At 43.2% G+C, this 22,924-nt stretch overlaps 1 protein-coding gene across 1 annotated transcript; it reads left to right on the forward strand.

Moving 5' to 3' along the window:
• The first annotated feature begins 8,297 nt into the window (after nucleotides 1-8,297).
• Nucleotides 8,298-18,567, forward strand: LOC142577873 (alpha-galactosidase A-like). The gene is made up of 3 exons (XM_075687305.1): nucleotides 8,298-8,441; nucleotides 12,527-12,661; nucleotides 18,292-18,567. The coding sequence occupies exons 1-3, from the start codon at nucleotides 8,298-8,300 to the stop codon at nucleotides 18,565-18,567; spliced, it is 555 nt and encodes a 184-aa protein (XP_075543420.1).
• Nucleotides 18,568-22,924: the final 4,357 nt, after the last annotated feature.

The raw sequence follows: 22,924 nt of genomic DNA on the forward strand, positions 1-22,924 counted from the left end.
GGCGAGCGTCTCAGTGCGCGTTTTCAGAACATCGCAGACCGGGCGCCGTAGCAGAAATCTTCCTCGCGTCTGTGCTTGCTGCATACCCACCAACAAGCCTACATTGCAACCCTCGTGAACTTTATTTCTTACAGTTAACTTATTTATTTATTTATTTATTTATTTATTTGGGATACGCTCAGAGTCGGAGCAGTACAGATGGCAGTAGTTAACAAAAAAAAAAAACACAATCGAAATAAAAGGCAATTATACATAATACAGGAACAAAATAATTATGTCTGATGAATAGGGAAAAAGAAGAAACAAAAGTAAATCCTATTCATACAATGTTAGATATAGGGCCATTCTAAGAAAACAAGATAAACATGAACGATAACTAATGCAGAAAGAGGAACAGGAGCAGAAGTGGATTCTTTTCTTACAATGTCAGGTGACCCGCCGCGGTGTAAGCGCTTAGTGTCTATGGTGTTGCGCTAAGCACGAGATCGCGGGATCGAATCCCGGCAGCGGCGACCGCGTTTCGATGGGGGCGAAATGCAAGAACGCCTGTCTCCCGAGCATTGGGGGAACGTTGAAGATCCCCAGGTGGCCAAAATTAATCCGGAGCCCCCACCACGGTGTGCCTCATAATCAAATCGTGGTTTTGGCATGTAAAACCCTGAGATTCAATTCAATTCAATGTTAGGTATAGGTCATTTTTGATGTAGTTGTGGTTTTGAATCGTTGCAAAATTCCGCGGAAAGGCAATTCGATTTTAATATATCTGCGTGTACTAAAAGAACGTGAAAAGGAGCTCGTTCTGTAAATTGGCATGCCGATCTTGTTATCATAATCTAATATAGATATGAACTACGGCGACAAAAGCAATTCGCTGTGTAGCTAAGGAGGACAAAATATATTATGTAAGAGGCATAGATGGAAGTTGTCTGTGACACGATGCGAGAGAAGGTAGATTAAGAATAGGTTTCATTGTGGTTGTACTTGCACTTTTGTTATAATTAGAAATAATAAGACGAATTGAGCTATTCTGGATCATTTAAAGAGAATGCACTAGGTTTTCTTGACCAGGATTCAAAACAGACGAAGTGTATTGTAGTTTCGGACGTATTAATGTTTTATGTAGCATTAATCTCAAGGAATAATTGGATAGTGAAAATTTTCGGTGAAGGAAACCTAATGTTCTGTTAGCATTGTTCACAACATAGCCACAGTGAGTCGTCCAGGTTAGGTTGCTTCTAATATGTACATCAAGTCATTTGTAGCTAGTCACGCGGACCTAATGGCATGTTATAAAGATAATATAAGTGAGCAGTGCGTGATTACTTTGCGACATAAGCATGAATTGGCAATTGTTAATGTATAGGTCCATACACTATGTCTTGCACTATCTTCAAGCAGCATTAATATCATTCTGTAGAATATTTATCTCATCTTGAAATGTCATTTTATGAAAGATTACATAATCATCAGCAAATAAATACATATGTGAAGAAATGCAAATTGGCGACTTATGTGCAGATAAAGAAATAGGAAATGACCAAGTACAGAGGCTAAAGGTAAAGTAGAGAAAACACGACTTCGCTCCAAATCGGTGCTATAAGCCTAAACGTACTGGGAATGATCGACATCCTTTCGGATTTCCTCCACGGGAAGCTACGCTTCTCTGTCACCTGTGGTTAGGATATGCCTTCACAAAGACGTACTCTACATTAATTTGAGTGACCGACAGTACAGCATGCGAGGTATGCGGCACCGAAGAAAATATCGACCGCCTGCTGTGCCACTGTCCACGATATGCCCCAGAAAGACAAGAACTTGCCAACGCTCTCCAAAAACTGGTCAACCGACCGCTTTCTGTGCAGGTGCTGCTGGAACACCGCCCCCATCGCTCGTCGGCCCTTAAAGCGGTGATGGCGCTCTTGTGCTTCTTGAGGACGACGGGCTTGTGCGAGCGTCTGTGACTATTAATGAAATTTCTATTATACCACACGCGTCAGCGAACTCAGCGCTAATTTCCTTCTTTCCTTCCCTCCTCTCTCTCCCTGTCATCCTTGTTCTCCCCTTTCCCGTTCCCCCGGTGTAGGGTAGTCAACCGGACGTTATTCTGGTTAACCTCCCTGCCTTCTTCTTTCCCTCCTACCGGCAATGATTAATTTTAAAAACGCTCAAACCATGCAATTAACTTACTATTCTAAATGCCTAAATAACAAATTTTATGCATTTCATAAAAAGCCAGAGACACCAAGGACAGCATAAGAGAATTTGCTTGTACTTAAATATTAATTGAACTTAATGATAAATTGATATAATGAAAATGCACGAAAAAACAACTGACCGCAAGTGGGATACGAACCCACGTCCTTCGCATTACGCATGCAATGCTCTTACCAATAGAGCTATAGCGACGCTGTTTTCCCGTCCACTTTCTGAGATATTTTCGTTTATCTACTAGAACTAACCCTGGGAGTGCTATCCAGCGCCACCACTATAACACCTTGGTGGCGGATGTGGAACATCATTTCTGCTGCAGGCGTCACGTGTACGCGAACTATTTGGGGGAACGTGACGGTTCAATAAACCCACACATGCCACCTGAAGATATTAATGCTGCCGTATTCGAGACCATCGCTATGTAATGAACGAGTAGAATGGGAATAGAGGGACCAGATTTACATTAGTCATGTAAGAAGCCAACAAACAGAGACACCAAGGATAGCATAGGGGAAATTACTTGTACCTATTAAGAAGTGCAACTTTGCTTATACATTAGTAGCTCATGACTTACCATATCGTGTGTTTTTGCAAAATCTAAAAATATACTGTCCGCTTAAGAAGAATGATTGAGAATGAAACTTGTTTGCGCGGGAAAGATACTACTTCTCTTTCGCATTAGTAAGTCTTCCTGAAGCAGTCCTGCGCTTCAGTGAAAAAGGAGTTGAATTCAAGAAGTGAGAGAGATTAGAGATCATCACCATCACAACAACAACAACAACAACAACAACAACAACAACAACAACAACAACAACAACAACAACAACAACAACAACAACAACAACAACAACAACAACAACAACAACAACAACAACAACAACAACAACAACAACAACAACAACAACAACAACAACAACAACAACAACAACAACAACAACAACAACAATAATAATAATAATAATAATAATAATAATAATATTTTATGTCCACTGCAGGACGAAGGCCTCTACCTGTGATCTCCAACAATTACCCCCTTCCTGTGCCAACGGATTCCAACTAGCGCCTGCGAATTTCCTAATTTCATCGCTCCACGTAGTCTTCTGACGTCTTCGACTGCGTTTTCCTTCTCTTGGTATCCATTCTGTAACCCTTATGGTCCAACAGTTATCTAACCTGCGCATTACATGACCTGCCCTGCTCCATTTTTTTTTCGATGTCAATTAGAATGTCGGATATACCCGTTTGCTCTTCGATCCAAAGCGCTCTCTTTCTGTCTCTTATAGTTATGCCTAGCATTCTTCGTTCCATCGCTCTTTGCGCGGTCCTTCACTTGTTCTCACGCTTCTTGACAGTCTCCAAGTTTCTGCCCCATATGTCAACACAGGTAAAATGCACTGATTGTACATGTTCCTTTTCAATGATAATGGTAAGCTTCCAGTCAGGAGCTGACAATGTCTGCCGTATGCGCTCCAACTCATTTTATTCTTCTGTAAATTTCCTTCTCATGATCAGCGTTCCCTGCGAGTAATTGACCTAGGTAAACGCACTCCTTCACAGACTCTAGAGGCTGACTGGTAATCCTGAACTCGTGTTCCCTTGCCCGGCTATTCATCATTATCTTTGTCTTCTGCATATTAACATTCAACCCCACTCTTACACTCTGTCTGTTAAGGTCCTCAGTCATTTGTTGTAGCTCGTATCCGGTGTTGCTGAACAGGACAATGTCATCTGCAAACCGAAGGTTGCTAAGATATCCTCTGTTGATCCTTACTCCTAAGCCTTTCCAGTTTGACCGATTTAATACTTCTTCCAAGCACGCAATGAATAGCATAGGAGAAATTGTGTCTCTTTGTCCGACCCCTTTCTTTATAGGTATCTTCTTACGTTTCTCGTGGAGAATTAAGGTATCTGTGGAATCTCTGTAGATATTTTCCAAGATATTTACGTAAGCGGCCTGTACTCCTTGATTGCGTAATGCCTCTATGACTGCTAGTATCTCTACTGAATCAAATGCCTTTTCATAATCTATAAAATCCATATAGAGAGGCTGATTGTACTCTGCAGATTTCTCGATTACCTGATTAATGAGATGGATGTGATCCATTGTAAAGTATCCTTTCCTGAGGCCAGCTTGTTCCATTGGTTGACTAAAGTTCTGTGTTTCCCTTATTCTATTGGAAATTATCTTGGTGAATATATTATATAATACTGGGAGTAAGCTAATGGGCCTATAATTTTTCAAATTTTTAACGTTTCCCTTTTTGTGGATTAGTATAATGTTAGCATTCTTCCAGTTCTCTGGGACGTTTGCAGTCAATAGACACTTGGTATACAGAGCCACCAGTTTTTCGAGCATTATGTTTCCTCCATCTTTGATTAAATCGACCGATATTCCATCTTCTGCCGCTTTTCCCCGTTTCATGTTTTGCAATGCCCTTCTAACCTCATCGTTTGTTAGAGAAGGAGTCTCTGCAACCTGTTCAATACTGCTTCGAATGGAGGTATCATGGCTCCTCTGGGTACTGTACAGGTCAGTATAAAATTCTTCCGCTGCTTTTACTATACCTTCGAGATTCCTGGTGATATTACCCCGCTTATCTTTTAGTGCATAGATCTTGGTTTGTACTATGCCAAGTTTCATTCTCACTTATTTCATGCTGTGTTCATTTTTTATCGCTTCCTCAGTCTTTCTCACGTTATAATTTCCAATATCCCTTATTTCCTCCTTGTTGATAAGTTTTGACACTTCCACGAATTATATCTGAACCCTTGAGTTAGACATTTTCATTCTTTGTCGTTCCCTTATTACGTCCTTTGTTATTTGGGAGAGCTTGCCTACTGGTAGCCTTGGTGCCTTACCTCCCACTTCAATTGCTGCTTCTCAAGCTGCCCTATAGGTACGGTTTCATTCATTACCTCTATGTCATCTTCATCTCTCTGTTCTAAGGCTGCATGTTTGTTGGCAAGTAGCAGCCTGAATTGGTCTGCTTTTACCCATACTGCGCCTAGGTTAACCGGTTTCTTCCTGACCAATTTTACTCTTTCTCTCTTCAAATTGTGGTGAATCCTGGACCTCACCAACCTATGATCGTTTCACTCTAACACTTCAACATTCTTCATTATGCTAGGATCGGCAGAAAGTATGAAATCTATTCCATTTCTTGTTTCACCATTAGGCCTTTTCTATGTACACTTTCTATTGCTACGCTTCCTGAAGAAAGTGTTCATTACTCGCAGCTTATTCCTATCCACGAATTCTACCGCCATCTCTCATCTAGCGTTCCTAGAATAGACGCCGTAGTTGCCAACTGCTTGTTCACCAGCCTGCTTTTCCCCCACTTTTGCATTGAAGTCGCCCACTACTACAATATACTGAGTTTGCGCTTTTCTTATCGCTAATTCAATAGCTTCATAAAACGGATTTACTTCATCATCATCATGACTGGATGTTGGAGCATAGGCTTGTACTACCTTTAATCTATACCTCTTCCTAAATTTGATTACCACTACTGCTACCTTCTCATTAATGCTGTAGAATTCGTCATTGTTGCCCGCTATGTCCTAATGGATTAGGAATCATGCCCCATATTGCTTCTTATCTGGGAAACTTCTACAGCAGAAGACATGGTCGTTAGTCAGCATTGTATAAACCTCACCAGTTCTTCTAATCTCACTAAAGCCAATGATATCCCAAACAATGCCTGACAGTTCCTCAGAGAGTCCTCCTAAGCTAGCCTCATTCGACAGAGTTCGGGTGTTAAAGGTCGCCAGGATCGGTTTCCATTGGCGGCCTGTCTTGGTCCAAAGATTCTTAGCACCCTCTGCTGCGTTCCTGGTCTGACCGCCGCCTTGGTCACGTGTTCCGCAGCTGCTTGGGACTGAGGGCCATTGGTCGATCGAATGAGTCATTTGGGAGGGAGCGGCCGAATAGTGCATCAGGGAGGCCAATTCCTGCTCTGGTGAGGGAGTGTGTTTTGTTGAAGCTTAGTGGGTCTTCCTAATTTGGTTATACCTGGATTAGTGTAGCCCCACTAGCTCTCGACTAGCTCTCGACACCAGGCGTCACTCGAAGCCTGGTGACGTCGTGCAATGGAGAAGGTGAAATTCGAGCGCACCATCCTCCAATGAAAAAAAAATTACTTTTGTCATACGAGCATTCGAATTTTCGACTATGGCAACCGAGCAGCCGGCATGGCTAAGTCAGATAACCCTCTAGGCGGCGAGGCTACCTTATCGCGGAGAATTCGAGCCCAGAGGTTCTTACAAGCCTAATAGATCCCTTGATTTATCCTCCATTGGCGGGTAAATGCACAATATAGTGTCATTTCACAATGTTCCTAACATCATGGTTCTGGAATCTCATGTACGCATGCGGCCATGAATGCGACCAGGTACACGAAATATTTTCGGCGAATTTGAACAGATGTGCCCTAAAATGTTACAAGAGAAGGGATATTAGTAAGTGAAATCGGGTGATAGTTAAGTGAGGAATGCTTGTTACTGTATTTGTGGAATGCAATCACACTAGAAATTTTCGACTCTGGCGACAAAGAACCTCTGTCAATTAGCTGTTAAAAAACCTTGTTAGTAGCAGAAGAAATAACCGCGATGCTTTTCAAGAACTTCGGACTATATATAATCGCAACCCGGAAATGAGGACGATTTCGTTTGGTTATTAACACGTTGGATAACAGTTGGCTCGATTACTATTAGGAACAATAAAGGATAGCTACAAAACTGCATAGCAGGTAGAGAAATGTCGGAAATACCAGACATGTTCTGTACGAAAAAATCGTTTGAAACAAAAGCTAATTTCTTCGATGGAACAGCGTTTTTTGAGCAGTCGAGCAAGCCTACATCACCGAGATCGCCGGAGTTTATAATATGCCTAAAGTTTTTGGAATCTGTTTTTAGTATAGATGGCAAAGTGTGTTGAAACACATTGTTTTGGAATCTTTTAGTGCATTAACCTAAGCTTCAGAGCCAAGTTTGTAGGTTATCCAACGAGTGACGTCCGAACTGGCTTTAGCTGCTCAGTACAAACGTATTTTTCTTTTTCACGCTTTTATTTTTGTCACGCTCTTCTTTCCGTCTTTACTTCCTCTTTCCCTACCCCTAGTGCAGGGTAGCAAACTGGAGATTTTAACTCTGGTTAACCTCCCTGCTTTTCTCTCATTTGCATCTCTCTCTCTCTCTCTCTTGTTCGAGACCTGTTTGATATGGGTGTTGTACGACGGCGTGTGAAAGGGACTGAATTTTTTTGTTAATCCATAAAGTTTAGTTGAGCAAAGAACAAGTTCCAGTTGGCCTGGACATCGCGGTGTTCAAAATCTCTCGCGAATGCTTTAAAAAAGCTCGCTTTGAAGTTACCGTGCCTGTAGTTCTGAAAGATTTTTGATTTTTTTTTGCAGCTATTAAACACAGAAAAAAGGTTTTATTAAATAAGAAAAGACTGTGATAACTCAGAGCGGGCATATAAGTGATATTTGAAACGAAGTCTGGGTGAGTTCTTGAAATCAGGTCAAGAATGTTGGCAGTTAATGAAATTGTTCTTGTGGGCTCCTTATTCAGCTGCGCAAATGAAGAAACTGGGCAGAAACCAAGAAATATTCGATTAAAGTCTCGAAAAGCCATAGAAGTGGGGCACCAGAATGTCAATAAATGTTTGGAATATTAAGGTCGCCAACAAAAATAAAGCTAAGGTCGGGTTTCGGGATGAAACAACGTTAGGTACAACGTGCAGAAAACTGATGCAGCTGCATGAGTAGTCAGCGGCACAATAATAAGAGCCAACTATTATTGCTTAATATATTTAGCTGAATACAATGTGAGCAGATTGCGTTGCGATATACTTGCATACAGCGAACAGTTTCTGTCTAATGTTGCATTTTCCTGCTTGTTTATATTTCCGCATTTCTGAACGTTTAGTCTACGATGATGCGGTAACTTGGCCGATTATATTGAAGGCAAGTGATCTTAATTACAATAGCTCCTTGTACTGCTCCCCTCGTTACTGTCACGAGGGCGTTCTTTTTGTTTTTCAACTCTCTTTCAGCTCCGAGGTCATTTTGCAAATGGCAGACAGGATGCTTCAAGACGGGTATCTGGATGTCGGCTACGAGTACCTGATCATTGAAGACTGCTGGAGCAACTCGACGAGTGACGAAGATGGAAGATTGTTTGGTGATACACGACGCTGCCCGGCAGGCATGAATAAGCTCGCTCAAAAGGTCTGTCTAATTTGCCTTGTGCTGTACTAATTTGGTCAATAATTACCGGTTGCTACTGTACTTTGGCTCAGTTAACAAGCCCAAGTGGTCTTTCTTGTCGCGTGCACAGTGTGTTGTTCTCATCACAACGTCCTTTACTATCGTGTCAAAAAGATTGCGAGGAAGGCATACCAAACCACAAATGGCACAATAGGGTCTGATCACGTCGTTGTAACTAATGCGGTAGATGTAGCTGCAGATCCGGGAAATATAACTATTGTAAACGACACATGGTGAAAACGTTCGAGTCCCACAGGGACAATGTACATTCACGGGACATCGAGCGCAGCCCAGCCACAGCGTCAGTTCCCAAAAGCGGAATCAAAACACATTCACTGATTTTATGTGCAAACCAGCGGCTACATCGGCGGGGTCATTTCCGCTGATATCGCAGTGTCCCGGACACCACTGAAAAATTATGTCATGTCCCTCATCATGGCTGCGATTGTAGGTCTGTCGAATCTCCGGGACCATGGAGTTATTCCTTGGGCCCTTTTCGCATTGCGCTTTGTATGCCTTAAACGGCTGCCTCAGTCGCAGAAGACTGTCGATTGTTGCGGTGGCTCCTGACTAGTAAATTCACGGGCAGCATGGAGTGCAGCAAGCTTTGCACCCGTCGATGTGTATATACGTGACGTCTTCAACCTGACTTCTCTACATTTCGCCGGTATGATGATTACAACCGCAGACATCTTATGCGCACGTCATACGACGACACTAAGAGTAATTACAATGTGTAGCGCCTAAATCCTTTCGTCTGTATTACGTGTGCTGTCTGCCGTATAATGGTTTCTCATTAAAAAAGGTTTGCATATGAAAGACAGGGTTTCTTGAACAGGTGGCTCCGACAGCATATATAACAGTTTGCGCCCGAAAAAAAAAAGTTTCAGAAGCGTATGCGGAGATCGATAGGAAGGCTTGGCAACAACGGACGTAAGGGTCATTCATTGTAATGTGTAGCACAGAAATCCTTTCGTCTGTGTTACATGTGTTGTCTGTCACATAGCCGTTTCTTGTGAAAAGGATTACACTAGAAAAATAGAGGGTATCGCTTGAACAAACGGCTCCGACATCATGTGTAACGAATTGAAAGGTACGTCCAGCTCACATCTGTCTGCCCATTGTAGGTCGTGTTAGCTCAAGCCTTGATGTGAGCTCACACGTAGCCAACTAGACACCAAGATCGGGGGATTGCGGAAGCATTGTGCGTCAGTGGAAACTGCGATATTTGCCTATCAGCGTTGGCTATTTTTTTCTTCTGATTGTGAAATATTTTCGTTGGAGGACGCCTTGCATTGAGTATATGCGCGCGTAGGATAGTATTTTGTATTTTTTCTCTGTTTCTGTTAAACTGGTATTTAGTCCGCGCTTGTCCTGCCCCATTATTCTGTTTGATTACGTGTCCTGTTGCACTGCAATCAAATTGAAATAATTTATCATTTATTTTAGAGGCTCGACCAAACCGATCTCGTTTGGGCGTCGTCCCATAATCTGGCGCATGATGACAACGCTGCGATTATAACGATGGGCGCAGACGGAAGTTCAAATGAACGGGCGCTTATTTTTGTCGCACGCCTAAGCGCGCATCCTTAGTAGATAACTTTTGGGTATACAAATACTTTTTCGTGGCGTGATTCTCGGCACAATGCCTCATAGAGCGAAGGGAATCCTGGTAATAGTTCCCCCAACACAAATTAAAGCATGATTCTTCAGAAACTAGATTAGTGGCTTAGCGTTACGTCATCAGACGAAAACAAATGTGCACATGCTGTGTAGAGCGGTGGAAAGCTATCGCTAACAATTACGCGTTGGGAATTATTCAACGCAAAACCCTAAGATTTATCGTTTTCGAAACTCCGCTGCGAACAAAGGAGGCGAATTGTCGTATAGGTTCAAGATGATGGACTGGTGGCGTAGTTGGTACTGCATATAATTTGTGGTAAAGCGCAATAACCACGTAGGACAACACAAGGGTTGTCCTTGTCCAACAGAAGTTGTCTTTCTGTTGTCCTACGTACTTTATTGCGCTTTCGAGGCCGCGGGATCGAATCCCGGCCATGGCGGCCGCATTTTAATGGAGGCGAAATGCGAAAACACCCGTGTACTTATATTTAGGTGCACGTTAAAGATGCCCAGGTGTTCGAAATTTCCGGAGTCCTCCACTACGGCGTGCCTCATAATCAGAAAGTGGTTTTGGCACGCAAAACCCCATAATTAAATTTTTTTTATTGCGCTTTGCCTCAAGGTATGTCGTACACATGTATAGTTGAACGCTTTCACCAATGAACGACAAGATGAAACTTTGTTTCGATACATCGACGGCTACCACCTGCTCAAAACATGCTCGAAATAGGATGATCCCACCGAAAAGGGGTTCTGGCTATAGATAGGGTACGCTAGCTAACGTTAGCTAAGCTGCACAACTAAAAATAAGATTGAAAAAAACAAAACACGGTGTAAGATAGAAACTTAATACCTGTGGTGTTGAGTCGACAAACCTCCGATAACTGAACACTGTCGTTTTTATAACTGTATCTTGCACCGTGTTTTTTTAAAATCATTTGTTTCGTTGAATACCTTGGCTAACGTTAGCTGGGACACATGGTAGAATGACCATATTCTTGATGTTTTTGGCTTATTGCTTATTCTTATACATCTTTAGGGTGCTCGAAGGCATTTGTATTTATTTATTTACGTATTTTTTTATTTACTTATTTACTTATTTATTTATTTACTTACTTATTTTTTATTTACTTATGTGTGTTTTTATTTCCCATAAATCGTGCCGGTTTGCAATCCTTGAGCCTTCGTCGAAAACATTCCCGCTTATCACTATTTCATAAAATTTTCCACCATTCCTCACTTCGTGATGATTTCTTTCAGTCACCGCCGATTATATTTCCTCGCCGCGATCACCCTAACAAAGTGAAACGCATTTTGTGTCGGTCATTAACTTTCGCTCAATCCTTCGTACCACGCACTATCATCGATTGGAACGATTTACCCTCATACATAGCCATGGAAACTGACATAGCCAAATTTAAGGAAACAATTTGCACTACTGTGAGAAGCTGTTAAAATGTTGTGTTTCCTTATTAAGTGTGTTTCCCTGATAATTTTTATGCTTTGTGACTTGCTGCTTGCTCCTGACGTTTCTATGTAACGTTTTTTCTTTTTTTTCTTTTTTTTTGTTTCTTGGTTCCTTATGATGACTACACTGCCTTGTTGAACGAAAAAAAAAACACATGTCTTGTAAATGTTTTTCTTTTTATGTATGCTGTACCTGCATGTACACTTGCTTTTCTTGTGCCCCCCCCCCCCCCCCCTATGTAATACCTTCCTTCGAGGGCCTTTAGGGGTATTGTAAATAAATTGTAAATAAATAGAAGATAGCGGCAATCAGCAGTTTGCCACGTTTTTACCGAATATTCCGTTTCGCCCTGCTTTGATAGATATAGTTTTACAACTGGTGTGATCGATTAGTTCTGGTCGAGTCGCTCACATAAACCGCTCACTAAGGCAATAAACAGTGCACACTTCTCCCTTGTCGCAATTTGTTGTTTTAATCATCCTTTGGGAAGTTACCCCCTTTTGCGGTATGTCGGGATATATCAGTGTATCTATATATGTTGTTTATGCTAGTGTCTAACCTCTGTCCATCCAAATTTGGTGACTGGATAGTCCATTGTCAATTGGGTAAAGCATAGGGCTGATGTGCTGAGGGGACTGGGTTCAAAGCCAACCTTTGGACCAAGTTGGGTCACTGGCTATGTAACACTGGGAATGTTGGGCTCTTCAACGAACTTTTATGACGCCTACATGGGTCACTGTATATATGCCACTGGATATGTGCCGCTCTTCAATGAACCTCTTTGTCGCCAACTGGTGTCACTCAATATGTATCACTGGATATACGTGTCGGCTTTCACAATGATCAGTATATAAAACATATCATCAATCATTACGCTGTACCCATCAGATCGTTTGCTAATAGCACTGAAGTCGTCAATCACAGGATGGATACACTGTCAATTTTTTCAACAAAGGTTGAACAGGAAGGCCCCAAGTTTGGCATCTACACGGATGTTGGCCCCAAAACTTGCGACGGATGTCCTGGAAGTTACGGACACTACAAGGCCCACGCTCAGACATTTGCCGCCTGGGGCGTGGACTATGTCAAGGTGAACGGCTGTAACGCGAAACGGAGATGGATGCGTGTACCTGCAGATATATAATAGGATCTATTCATGGAAGGTAAATACACCTTTAAAAGCACAGAATTTGCGATACGGTAATGAAATATATACATTTTTTTTTTCAGCTCGACGCGTTAAGCTTATTTGTTGCTTCCATGTTGGAAATCATTCTGCACTATTAAATTTTAATTCATTCCTAGAAAAGGACATTTCTTCTTAGGAATGTGTAACGGCCCTTCTATGACTTTGGTCATCAAGTGCGAAAGTGAGAGGCGTGTTTAGATTCTTGAAAATACGCTAGTGCACTCAGCGGCCTATAACTATTTATGGTGGTGAAACTACGATTTATCTAATCACGACAGCTCTTGGTAGCACCACGCAGTTTTATGGGCTGCCACGCCACCACCGCTGGAGCAGTGCTGGGCAGTATCGAAGATATATGTATCTTAGATACTATCTGATATACTTTTTGGGCATCTTGTATCCGTATCACGATACGCCTGGCAAGACGTGTATCAGTATCTGTATTTCCGATACATGAAATAATGTATCGTGTATCTTAAGATACAAGGTAATGCTATCACAACATCATCGTGGGAAACTATAGACATTGGCTGAACTACGCTTCGCAAGCTGACACTGCTGCCACTACGCCACCTGAATAAAGCTAAAAGCAGCGACATTCTTTTATGTCTCCGCCAGAGCCCTCCAGCGAGGGCAGGCGATGAAGTCTGCGCGTCCCTATTGGTGTAGCAGAGTCGCGTAGTAGCGCTCAACAATGGTATTTCTTTAAAACTCCACAGCGGTATTGCGCTATCATGCAGATGCTTCTTATTAACGTTCTTGTAATATGATGGCCAGCCGCTAGCTGGTCGGCAAGCATAGCGCAACGACGACTCTAATCAATTACAAAAGTGACAAGCAAAAACCGCTGACAGAGCCGCGTATAAAGAGCTTTCATGTTAAGCAGCTAAATCACATCATCCCCAATAAACTGTTTCGGAATGAAAATATTGTACTTCAAGCAAGAATGACAGAAATTTTGAGTTACTAACAGACATCTCATTCAAATAAAAGAAGGTTGGTCAGAATGGAGAGAATTCCAAGCCAACAGTTTTGTGCATACGCGTTTTCTGCTACATTACATTGATGCATAATAAGAAATTTGCAAATGTATCGCAGTTTCTTAAGATACAAATGGAAAGTATCGTACCGGATAGAGTCATCGCGGTTGTACCTTGTACCTGTATCTCAAATACTTGTTGCCCGAGTATCTTGTATCGTATCATGATATAATTGCAAGGTATCTTTGCACAGCTCTGCGCTGGAGCCCGTGCAGCACCTTCCCGAGAGTTCCTTCTTCATTTGGCAAAGGATATTCGCGCAATCGCTCTGTGAGCTTAAAAGAAAGGTTGGCTAGTAATGATGCATTAGAAAACGAAAACTTAAGCATCGAAACAAACCGCTATGGAAACTGCCAAGCTTACTCGCATGCAATGCATAGTTGCCAAGATTAGCATGAATTAAGCTCGTTGTCAAATTGGTATTTACAAAGCAGCTGGCACATTCTTTCAGTTTCATGCATTATGTGCTGAGAATGAATCTAAGAAATCAGGAACAAAGAGCGAGCTGCACAGTAATCGTAACTTTAACAACGCATTTTCCGCCGTACAACCGGAGATTCTATATTGCGGGAAAGCCAGCTTTACAGCTTTGAAAAGTGTGAGTTGCGACGTGCTGCGTGCTTTCGCACATATGATCACCATACGACTCGAAGGCACTTTGAGATCCAGGCGTACTGTAATGCCGTCTTTGTAAAGTGGGCGCACAAATGGACAACGCGGAACGGTTGTAACACGAGTGCGAAGGGTAACGGGGGAGTTCTATCAAATTGGTAAAATAAGTCTGCTCCTCTCGTCGTATGCGCAGCGCGTCCAGCGATCGGTCTTGCTATTTTTGACTCTGGCTGGAACATCGTGCACTCCTGCCTGCGAATGGCCGTTTTATCAAATGGTGGCCGGAATCAGGGTAAGACACTCCGACTGCAACAGTACGACTGTGTAGAGGGAGCTCGCAATTATGTTTCCTCAGCATTTCAACCCGTACACCACCTCCACAGAGGCGCGTATGAACTTTGTATGGCATAGTGAAAAGTGCCTGCAAACGCGAATATTGCTCTAACATTGCCAGCAGGACAGAAAACTAAAACTAAATAGGCTAATGACATCATACGATTGAGTTAAAACAAAACGATAAAAAAATAGAAAAATAAAACTGCCATGAACGAGGCAGCTTCTGCTGTCACTCCGGTATCCTCGATATCCGAGTGGCGGGTGTGCGGAAAGCAGAGCCGGCATTTATTCTGACATAAAATCCCACAATACATGTTAAAGGCGGCTTGAAGTCGGGTCGCAGAAACAGGCATAACTCGCGGATAATGCACACTATAATAAAAAAAAAGAATATTAGTAGCGATTTAGCGGTAAATGCGAGAGAAGTGTGCTAGAATTACGGGGCACTTCTTTAAGGACCCGGATCCGTGATTAAGACCGCTTTCACCGCAGTGCAAAGCGTTGTTCAGGAGCTCACTCGACACACGGCTTGTGTATCGAGTGTCGGGGGCAAAATAGTGGCAAACACTTTCCGATTCACACACACACACACACACACACACACACACACACACACACACACACACACACACACACACACACACACACACACACACACACACACACGCACACGCACACGCACACGCACACGCACACGCACACACGCACACACGCACACACACACACACACATACACACACACACACACACACACACACGCACATATATATATATATATATATATATATATATATATATATATATATATGACTCGGAAAGTGTTTGCCACTATTTTTTATTAGTCAAAATAAGGTACATACGGGCAATTACAGATATATGTACTATTTTACATACCTTGCACTGTTTTCCCCACATAGTACCCACATAGGTCTAGACATTTGTCGCATCGCACCACTAAGTTTGGGGTGCCTCTGTGTCATGTTGCTGTCAGTCAGCGACGTAGGCTGCCTCCCCAAACGCTCATTGTCATGCAACTCTCCATGGCCTTTTGCGAACTCACAATACCATCACCTTACAGACCGGGGTATTCCCCCATTTAGAGTTGCTAAACGCCATGTATACCACTCGTTATAGGGCCAACTGTCCTTGGTGCGGTGGCATACCTACCCTAATACATATAACCTGGGAGTGCACTAAGCACCCTCATAGGCCGAATACCAGTAAAACAATGGAGCAGTGGGAGGCACAGCTCACCCGCTTCGACCTGGCAGGACAAAACTCCTTAATTAGCCAGGTCAGGCAGGCGGCAGAGGCCAGTGGGGCCCTGGACTGAGAGGCTCCGACCACCCCTCCTTCAAATCTTTTCCATTGCAATAAAGTTTCTATTCTCGAAGCGAGCAACATGGTCATCTACGTGGCCAAAATTACATTTAGGATAATTCAACGGGGAAGATGTTACATAGAAAGTGTTTCGTGAATGCATTACCGAGCCTCACACGATAAACTGATGCACGACAAAAAAAAAAAAAGGCTAGTATTTATTTTTCGCGAGATATTAACTTCAAAGCACGAGTCAATCTTAAAGAAAGCAACTTAAGATAGATTATTTCAATCAGGCCATGCCATTTTGCTACCACGAGCTGAAGGTCGCCTTAATATATAGCGCAGTTCGTCTGGATGAAGTATCGATATTAGGATCTCTTGGGATTTTTTTTCTTCAGTCGGAGCAGCGCTAATGTCCTTGCTCTCCAAAGCATTAAAGCACTTAACGTGCAACATGAGACACACTACACGGCCCACAATAGGCCTCGGTCATAGGTCAATTAAGCTGCAAGGTTTGAGAAAGCGTGTGCATGAACAAGTGCGCTAAACTTGCATTGATCAGTTTTCTATTTCTTACTGTCGAGTTGATTGGACGGAAGAGAGAGAGAGAGAGAGAGTGAGAGAGGAATATAGGAAGGCAGGGATGTTAACCAGTGAAGAGTCTGGTTGGCTACCGTACACGGGGGCAAGGGAGAAGGGGAAGGTAGAGAAGGGAGAAAGAAGGTGTAGAGACGTGTATGGACATCACTTGAGTTAAAGCCGCTCGCGCAAACCAGACGTTCTGAGAAAGCACAAAAGTGCCTTGTACTTTAAGGAATATACAATAGGGTAGCTATTAATAGTCCGAGTCTGTACTGGTCCTGTGTTCATCGTATACCATTTATTTGCTCCGTTTTTAGCCAAACTACAAGAACATACCCAGAAATTGCAATTTGTGGTGAAAGGACGAGATAAATTACTCCTGGAACCATATCTTCAGCGCAGTTAATTATGAGGCAGCAATCCAACACATAATGGTCACTGTATCTAGTCCTAGTGCGTAGTCTGACTCTGACATGGAACGTTGTACGCACCACTACTACTGTAAAGATCATGACACATGAGTAAGAAAAAAATATTAATTAGAAGTCTAAAGCTCTTAGGCTGTTTAATGTAATGTTATTATTTTCTGGCAATGTTGCTATACATCGAGGTATCATTACGTGCTATCATTATGATACTCCTAAATTTCGTAAATATTTCGAACTAATTATATATCTGTCTACAAAGTGGAAATATTCTCCCTAATATTCCATTGAAATATCAAAACTATATTGTACAAAAATTTGTTGATTTTTGCTTTATATTTGACCAAGTAGCTTTGAGCCAAAGCCTAAGGCAGCCATCGGTAAAAACAGCGCTGAGGATACCTGACTAAAGCTTGGAAGTGTATCTACGTTTTATCGTGATATAAATTTGTTATCGGCAAAGAGTGTGTTGAGTTATATGACCCCTGAGTACAGAAATACACCTTGCTTTCAGTCATATAAACACTTAACGTAATGTAGAAGCTCGCGACATATATATTGCCAACATTTCCGATGTCTTATTAAATGAGTTGGTCAAGAAGATGCATATTTTGTGAGCTACTGAGTTGTGAATAACATTAAAGTGATTGTCATGAAATTCTGTGCGTGTAGCACCAATCTAACGGTATTGAAAATTTTTTACAGGAATTGTGGGAGTGATGCAAGAGTTGCGTTGAATCTAAGCTCCTTTCAAAGCTCTTGTGAAAGACACAATGTAGTTTCGATTTCAGCTTATTACGGCTAACTTCGGCTTGACTAAGAACAACAGAGTCAAGACGTGGCATATTGGGTCATCATGGCTGCACCGCTCATCACGTTTAATGACCTGCGAGACGTACCACAGGAACCTAAACAACTGCTTCTGGACAAGTACGTAACCACTGTCGACCAAGGTGAACTCAGGTAGATTCTAAAGGTTTTACATTTTGGGGTTGATACCCCAAAATATTTTGCGTGCAGCAAAAAGCAAGTTGTCACACAAGATAAATCAGAAAGAAGTCTGAAAGCAAATAATAAACGTCTTCTCACGCCAGCCCAAACACTCCTCACGTGATCGCTCACCGTACCTACAAGAAGTGTCTCTGTGATCTCATTCGAGCTGTTCATACCTTGCGCGCACTATTTAAAACTCGTTTTCTGTCATTCTTTTCAGATGAACAACTTGGATGTGTGGTCTCGTTGGGGGATTTTTCAACTTGCCAACGGAAAGAAATCTCTGACCATGCTGGTCCACAACACAAAGGGGCTGGGTGGTCCAGTCGAGGCATCTATCAGCCTTCTGAGCCTCAGCCTCAACAGTGTTACCGGTTACTTAGTCACCGACTTCGTGCGCAACAACACTATTGTGGGAAAGTTCTCTCCAGGAGAAAGCGTAAATGCAATCATAGCGCCTATGGATATTTCCTTCTTCAAGGCGACTATACTCTAAATCGTGTTCACAATAAATCGTTAGGAAGATTCCCCTCCTCGTTGAGCTAGTATATAAACGTTTTGCTACTGAGTATAAGCACACCCGATGGAGATGTTCGGCACATGATGCATGTCGTCAACAAATAAAGGGGCGAGGAGGAAACAGGGCAAGCTCTTCTCGAGCGTTTGTCGGCAGTGTATAATCCGACTGCTTATAGCACCGTGTCACAGAGTAGTGTTTTTGCTGCGAAGCGGCGATTTCTCTGTGCGCTTATAAAGAGGAGCACACGTGACTAACTTGAGTAACAACGATCCAGCTTTTACTATCGGAATGAAATACTGCTTAGTTTATGTCTAGACGACACAAGCGCCTTATCGCTCGAAATGTCGCGCATAACGAATGCTAACGTTCTTAAAATAGCCGAGCGCATTGCACGTTTTGATCATTCGCTGTTAATAACAGACGGGAAGCGGCCGCACAGCGGAGAAGCAGGAAAATTCGTTGTTAGGTGGTTTCGTTGGAGATGCAGCTTATAGTGCACACTTTCCTCCCGTCTCGCCCGATTATATTTCTCCAATACGCAGTGGCACCACAACAGCACAACAAGAACAACGAACTTGGCCCAAACAAAGAAGTGCTGGCTAAAAGAAAAGAGACGTCACTAAGGATAATAACAAAAGAGCATTTTGTTTTCCACATTGGGCCTTGTCAATCAAATTCGTGCTGCAGTTGCAGACTGCCTGAATGTGCGCGCGGACGAAGACAATCGGTCAGACTGCATGAATCTATACAGGATATCAGTTCTGCCAGAATCCGCTAGCTGGAGGACGTTTCAAGGAAAATAAAATTTGTCATTCACCGTGGAATTAGGGCATATTTTTTTTTCTCAATTGCGACGCTCTCTTTCTGATGAACAAGTACGTGATAGATGCCTTTGTAACTTTTTGCTACTCTCGCGTTATTGGCATTTCTTTTTCTTTGATTAAATCATTTATGTTGACTACGTTCCCTGCTCATCTATAGCACGTCCTTGCGAGACATTTGCTGCAACAAAAAAGATAAGGAGCCTGCTTGCTCTTAAGCTTAGTCTCAACAAAATCCGCGCAAATAAGAGGAGCAACCCACAGGTTCAACTTATCCCAGCGTACAGTAAACGAGAACGCAAATGATTACATAAAGCGAGCGAGATGCGCCTTTCTTGAACGCATCGTGTGCGAGTAGTGCGCGCGCTGCGCGCACCAACCTCTGCGCGCGAGAAACGCGCGTCCTGCTGTCAGCACTTCATGAAGGACAGTTATTTGCTCGCGTCCGCATCCCGCCGCAATAACCATTACCAGGAAGAGGACGGCGGCGCACCCCGAGCATAGAAGACCGCAAGTGTGAGTCCTCGAGAGCGCAGCGCGTACTAAATCTCAGGGGCCTCTCGCGTTGTGCACCACTCGCGAGCTCATGTCTGCGCAAAGTTAAAAAAAAAAAAACTGAGTTTGCACCGGCGAAAATTTGCAAACTGGGTCCACCGGGCGTTCAAGGGCCTAATCATCAGGCAAGAGTCCAAATGGAAGCAGGTTTTTATTTTTTCATTTTACAGCGAAGCTGTTAGCCTCTAGTTGGTCAGGATTTTACGTGGGCTCGTGCTTACCTGAGAACAGTACCATTACCTAGCGGCCACGGCCACTCAGACAGACCTGAAGCAGCAGCTGGAAAGGGGCTTTGTTTTTGAGTTTCCGTGTAACAAACCTATCTTTTTCTGGTATATATATTCGAATTACAATCCGAAGCTGTGTGTGGAGATTGTGTGCAAATCGTACTTTACAAATTTTCTGACTCTGTTTGCTTTGGAGAATTCAATTCGTTGAGTAGGAACTTGCACTTGGCCGAGGGCCTGGAAGAATGAGTATGCATGCTGCACTTCCACGAACACACGTGCGCGCGTGAGGTATGTCGCTTGTGGCGCTGATACTTGTCTAACGTCGGCAACAGCTTCGCTGTACATCCACTTTCACAGGGTGGAATGGATAGATGGATGGATAGATAGATAGATAGATAGATAGATAGATAGATAGATAGATAGATAGATAGATAGATAGATAGATAGATAGATAGATAGATAGATAGATAGAGAGAGAGAGAGAGAGAGAGAGAGAGAGAGAGAGAGAGAGAGAGAGAGAGAGAGAGAGGGAGGGAGAGAGAGAGAGAGACTTTTATTGTGTCCGGATGGTGTGGAATGGAGGCGGATTTTTTTGCCTGGGTATAATCCTGAGCTCTCAGTAACTTAGAAAAAGAAGCATATTTTGCGTTATCGAACAAGCTGTTTAGTTCAGTCGAGTTTGCTATCGGTAGAACGTAGCACCGTATTATGTAAGGATTTTTTAAATATTCTCTTCGTTTTTGCAGTAAGAAATAGAGTCCCCGCTATCGCTGAGATTGGCAACTCAGCGGGACAGACGTTGCGAAGTAAAAATCAAACGAATGCGGCCTTTGTTTATTTTCCGTTATAAACGAATTGCTGTGGAGGCGCTGAGGTATAAAATACCTTGGCTAATTTACTTTTTGTGTGTATCCTACACAAATAAGAGAAAAGGAAGAAAGTAAAATAAATAAATAAATAAATATTGGGCGCGAAATGAGAGTTGTTCGTGGCTTTACTGTCGTCAATAAACATTTGTGCGCCGTTACACCAGCCACGCAAGTATAAGGAGACAGATCTCGTATGCGCGAGCCAATTGGTCTAGGTTTCTGAATAAGATGCAGCTGCAATCAGCGGGAGTACATGCCGCGTAGAGCATGGCTATACAAACTCGTAGAGTGGATGGCTTGGATGTGTCGCGTAGTACCAGGTGTCTTAGCGCCACATGTCTTGACACGTGGTCACATCGCATGTGTTCTAGGTAGCATGCCTTGTCTGTTAATGTATAATCTGTTACAAACACATCTCAACATTTGACTGTTGCACTTCATGAAAGCTGCAGTCATGCGGGGAGTAAAAGTTACTTCCTTAATGAAATAAAATATCTAGGTATTGTTTTCTGAAAACTACAAGAAAACAGTAAGCAGATAATTTTGGTTAAATCACAGAAAAACAAGCTTAACTTACTTACTTGTCTGAAAAAAACAAACAAGCGAACAAAAGCTCTATAGCTTTGCTGGATTCTTAGAAGGATACAATTTCTGGCAGGAAGAAATTTTTAGCAGGATACAATGACCGTTTCGCGCAACGGGCACAACATTCACAGTGATAGCTAGGTTTAGCGTTACGCCTGAACTCCGCTGACGGTGCACACAAGGCCACTGCTGCTTGCCAGAAGGAACAGCGCCCCGGAAGCTGCCGGGCGTCTCACGATGGGGAGCGCCGTCAGTAGCGTCGCAGGCGTCGCAGCTCGATGGTGCTCGAGATGAGTCAGCGCCCAGTGACATATTAGGTAACGTGAGCTCCACACCAGTGCGTAGACGCAGCAGCTCATCAGGAACACTAATGTGCTTATAGTGTACGGGCGCACAACGCTCGTGCCAGGAGCGGTAGCCACAACGCTGGCCAGGCTCCACCACCGAGCCGACTGAGCGAAGCGCTGACGGTGCTACCCCTTAGCTTCGTCGTTGTGGCAGCTAAACATACTCCGCATCTCTGGAGGCTCTGAGCACCTTTCCTGAGTCATAACAACCAGGACAGACTTGCAGCCGGCCAAATGGGAATTCCTCTGCCACCAACTCTCTCCTCCATGCTGGCCTAGCTGGCTTCTTGTAGACGTCAACACCCCACCATATCAGTCCACCTGGAATGGATGCCAAGTCACTCCTCCTTCTTGGCCAAAGCCTAGTCTCACGCCAAGCACAAAGTACCATGGGGTCCGAATATTTGCCATGGTTGGCCTGCGATTGGCCAGCCGGCAGCGGACAGTGCAGAACGCCATAAGGAACGAAGGGTACGCTTCTAGACCTTCCGTATAGCCAGAAGAGAGTCTCCCAGACAGCCTGATACTTTTTCGAGAAAACATGCCGTGCCCTTGAGATAGGCACAGTCACTCTACCAAATGACCTTTAATCTACATGAAGTACAACAAGCTACAAATACGTCTCATTGCCAAGTATACGGTTCTGTACCGACACTAGCGCACACCTCTTGGCACTGCCCAAGATTCAACAACCTCAACGTCGCTCACTTTATCCTAACATACATACATGGAAGCCCTGGGTTGCCAACCTGGGCAAAACGACCTCGTCGTGGACAGCTCTCCTCCGCCATCTACTGACCATCATCGGGGAGGGCTCTCAACCCTCGCCCTAGAGCACAGTCCCAGACATAGGTTTTGAAAATAAATATATTTTCTCTTTCTCTTTCTATATAATATATATTAATAAAGGGCAAATGAGACATTCA

Source organism: Dermacentor variabilis, chromosome 4 (assembly GCF_050947875.1).
Source record: "Dermacentor variabilis isolate Ectoservices chromosome 4, ASM5094787v1, whole genome shotgun sequence".
NCBI lineage: Eukaryota > Metazoa > Arthropoda > Arachnida > Ixodida > Ixodidae > Dermacentor > Dermacentor variabilis.

What these genes read in the sequence shown, in the direction of transcription:
- LOC142577873 (XM_075687305.1), top strand. Translation starts at nt 8,298, where the DNA reads ATGCTTCAAGACGGGTATCTGGATGTCGGCTACGAGTACCTGATCATT. An exon ending in TGAATAAGCTCGCTCAAAAG is followed by an intron (nt 8,442 to 12,526) that starts GTCTGTCTAATT and finishes TTTTCAACAAAG; the next exon opens with GTTGAACAGGAAGGCCCCAA. An exon ending in GGGGCGTGGACTATGTCAAG is followed by an intron (nt 12,662 to 18,291) that starts GTGAACGGCTGT and finishes CATTCTTTTCAG; the next exon opens with ATGAACAACTTGGATGTGTG.